Here is a 3,731-nt window from a genome sequence, read left to right as displayed (position 1 = left end):
CACTTTGTAGACCAGGCTGGCCTCGAACTCAGAAATCCACCTGCCTCTGCCTCCCAAGTGCAGGGATTAAAGGCATGTGCCACCACCACTACCTACCTGCATATTTTTTCTTAAAGAGTCAGATAGTAAATATTTTAGTTTTCTGGGTCAAATGATCTGTTCCTGAGTCCTTGCCATTGTACTGTGACAGCAGGCAACAACAGAATGCTAATGACTGCTAGAAAGGTAGATCTGCATCATATCAGACAAAAGCAGAATGTTGGGTAGCTTGGCAGCCCTTGTTCCCCTGTGTGTATTAAGGTTTTGACAGTCTGAGCTAAACAGTGGGTGGAACCAGTTTTCATATGCAGATCTATAATCACAGCTACTTGAGGGCCTGAATCAAGAGGGTTAGAAAGGCCACCTCAACTACATGGCAAGTTCAAGACCAGCCTGGTTAACTGTCTCAGATATTTAAAAATTAGTTTTTTGTTGTTTGTTTGTTAGCATAGCATATAAGTGACCTTAATTCTGTCATCTGAATGATAAAAGGGAAATAGTCTACCTGGGTAGGATTATGGTAGGAGTCAGCTCATGGGCGGCTGTTGTCTTGGGCTCATTGGTTTCCTTCAGAATACCCACTGATGTTTTTCTTTCTAGCTTTGATGTGGCTAGTGTGATGTCTGTTACACTCAGCTGTGATCATCGAGTTGTGGATGGAGCAGTCGGAGCCCAGTGGCTTGCTGAATTCAAAAAGTACCTTGAAAAGCCTATAACTATGTTGTTATAATTTACCCAAGAACTTCTACTCTTTCTCTGCTGACATTATATTTATATGTTATTAAAGAGGTGGTTCTTTTAAAGTTTCACTAGTTAATTTTATTATTCAGTCCAGATAATTTATTTGTAATAGACATAAAGAATCTTTTGTAAATGCCAGTTACACCCAAATATTGTACCCCTCAATAATTAAACATCAGTTTAGAGCTGGACACTCCTAGTGCAGGGACATGTGGCCTAAGTCTTTGGTGAGAAGGCCTTCCTAGGGGTATAGGATGGGCAGGCTCATAAAAGTAACCTGGATGAGACCCTGGAGTTTAGAATTTAATTGATTCAACTTATTTAAGTGTGAGGAGTTTGAACAAAAGTTTTTCTTTGGACTCTAACCCTAGTTAAAGTCTCCTGTTACATGATCTAAGTTTATCACTCAAGGAAAATAAGTGAAACTTTAAGAGTCATCATTTTCTTAGACCTCTTCAACCAACTGTTATTTTTATATGAATCTCTAAATAAAATAGCTTTCCCCTCATGATAAAGATATAAGCCCGCTTCTTGGTATAAGTGAAGATTTATGTATTTATTTATAAACAATTTCAATGAATAACTTGAGAATTCTGCAGTTTCCTCCGAATAAAAGAACATGCATATTGAAGTGAACACGTTGTAGAAGTGGAGCTTTGCTTCTGAGATGAGCTGGATGGTGACTGTACATGGACCCGAGTATCACGTTATTACTGTTTGAGAACTCGGTGGGATAACTAAAATGTATATGGGAGAAGTGTACATATGTAATATATGGTTTTATTGTTTATATGTGCCAAAGTTCACTTATCACCAGATACTGCCTGAAAGGAAATGGAAGAGAGGATGTTTGTGGGCATTTTGCCGTGCTACATGCAATGCCCAGAACAGGCACCTGGTGCTGCAGCTGCAGCTACTCAAAACGATAAAGCCAGAGGATAGTTCAACAACATAGCAAGTCTCTATCTCAGTAAAACAAACAAAAATAATACCCAAAACAACATGACAATCTGTGGTTGGAGAAAGTTTTTGAAAAAAGTGTATATTCAAGAGTGTTCTCTCACCCCAGTCCTATCTCATGTAAAATAAGGGCCCTCAGATCCCACTGGACAGAAAAACTTAGATAGGTAGGCGGCTCCCTCCAGTCTGAGTGCTCTTTTGTTTTATTATGTTTCACCCTTCTGTTGGAGGGAAGGGGGCTGACATGCAGGATAGTAAAAATAAATTGGGAACAGACTTCCTGTTGATGTGATGTGTTTTCATAAATGTTTGGGGTTACTTGTGACTTTAAAAATAACCCTGACCTTGTGTATAATATGGGGGGCCACCCCCTGAAATTTGAAGTGTTTCATCGGTGTTGAGTCTGTTTCTAAGTGTTCATTATCATATGGTGCATGACGACACTCCAAACTGTCCACAAGCCTCCAGTGGCCGTGTTTCTGTAAAGATAGTCCCATGCAGGGGCCTGCCTCTTCAGCACTGAGGTACTGAAAACTGCAGAAAGAATATGCTTACCACAAGGACACATCATTAGCATGAGGCAAATCTAATCAAATGTGAAATTGAAAAATGACTCATTCTTTGCTAATGCTCTTTTGTTCTCTTGAAAGAAAAATAAAAGGTGGTCATCTGACAAAAATGTACTCAGTTAAGACTGAATCTCACCTGTAATGGAAATCTGGACTCAGAATAGTAACTAAAGACGTCAGAAACAGTGTTTTGGGTCAAGAACAATTGTTTAAAAATTAAACATGTTTTCAGTGTGTCTGAACTAATGTTTGATCTGTTGGTAGTTTCTTTCACATTAAATGATGAATATCAAGTGTCAGCTCCCAATACAGGTGACAATTCAGTTGTAGAACTGGCAGGATGAGTGATGCCATCAGGCTGTTACCTAACGCAGTAGCTCGGCAGACCTATGAGTGCCTCAAACTGTATGAGGCAGAGCACTTACTGCCAAGATAGGGAGTGCGGTTGTGAGTGTGGAGTTATGGTGTGCCAAGGCATGAACGTCGAGAAGCAGAAGAGCCTGGGACACGTGACAGGAAAGGAGTAGTCTTCCCGTACCCACACATGAGCTCTGCAGTCCCAAACACTGTCAGCGCACGGTAGAAATAAAGAGCCCAAGCCAGCACGGTGCTCAGTTCCCAACACCCACAGGGCAGCCCACAACCTCTGTAGCCCCAGCTCCAGGAACCGGAAGCCATCAATCAGTCATGCACGTAGTAAGTGTGTATACAGTCAGGTAATACAAGGTCACAACATGAAAAACCTTCATATTTATACTTTTCTACATTTTGTTCTTAATGCCCTTCCTGAACAAGTTCACTTTTAAAAGGAGAGGGAGACTGTGGTTTTGTTAACAAACAACTAATTGAAATACACAAAGTAGGGTATTTTAGGAATTAGTTTGAATAGCAATTTAGTATGCTGGACTTTTAAAGTCGTCTTTTTTAGGGTGCATGTGAACATGCAGGTGAAGGACAGTCCTGCTTCATGAGGTACAGGGATTGAGTTAGGATGTCAGGTTTGTGCAGCCTGAGTACGAACACATGTAACTCAGAGCCCCCCCCCCCCTCGTGTTGGCAGCAAAAGTTGAGATTAAGAGCTGGAAAGATGGCTCAGTGGGCAAGGTGTATGTGTCCAAGCCTGGGACTGTGATCCTGTGGATCCATGCAATAGGAGAAATTTGCAAGGTCTCTGAGCTCCACATATATGTTGTAGCATGTGTGTGCATACATGTGTGAGCACACACAATAAATGTAAAAATATATTTTTTAAATTCTATCACCTGGCAACAAGCCAAGGAATTTAATTTTTTAAAATGATTTGTTTATTTGTTTTATGAGTACACTGTAGCTGTCTTCAGACACCCCAGAAGAGGGCATCGGATCCCATTACAGATGTTTGTGAGCCCCTATGTGGTTGCTGGGAATTGAACTCAGGATCTC

The 3,731-nt window shown here is 40.8% G+C and overlaps 1 protein-coding gene across 1 annotated transcript in view; it reads left to right on the top strand.

Moving 5' to 3' along the window:
• Dlat (dihydrolipoamide S-acetyltransferase) overlaps positions 1-2,555 on the top strand; it is a 25,600-nt gene extending 23,045 nt beyond the window's left edge. The window contains exon 14 of the mRNA XM_021171323.2: positions 640-2,555. Within this exon, the coding sequence (XP_021026982.1) occupies positions 640-769 (130 nt within the window). The 3' untranslated portion in view covers positions 770-2,555. The remainder of the gene's footprint in view (positions 1-639) is intronic.
• The last annotated feature ends 1,176 nt before the right edge of the window (positions 2,556-3,731 follow it).

This window comes from Mus caroli, chromosome 9, assembly GCF_900094665.2.
Source record: "Mus caroli chromosome 9, CAROLI_EIJ_v1.1, whole genome shotgun sequence".
Classification (NCBI taxonomy): Eukaryota; Metazoa; Chordata; class Mammalia; order Rodentia; family Muridae; genus Mus; species Mus caroli.
Note: the sequence above shows the minus strand (reverse complement) of the source record. Positions and strands in the feature narration are given on the sequence as shown.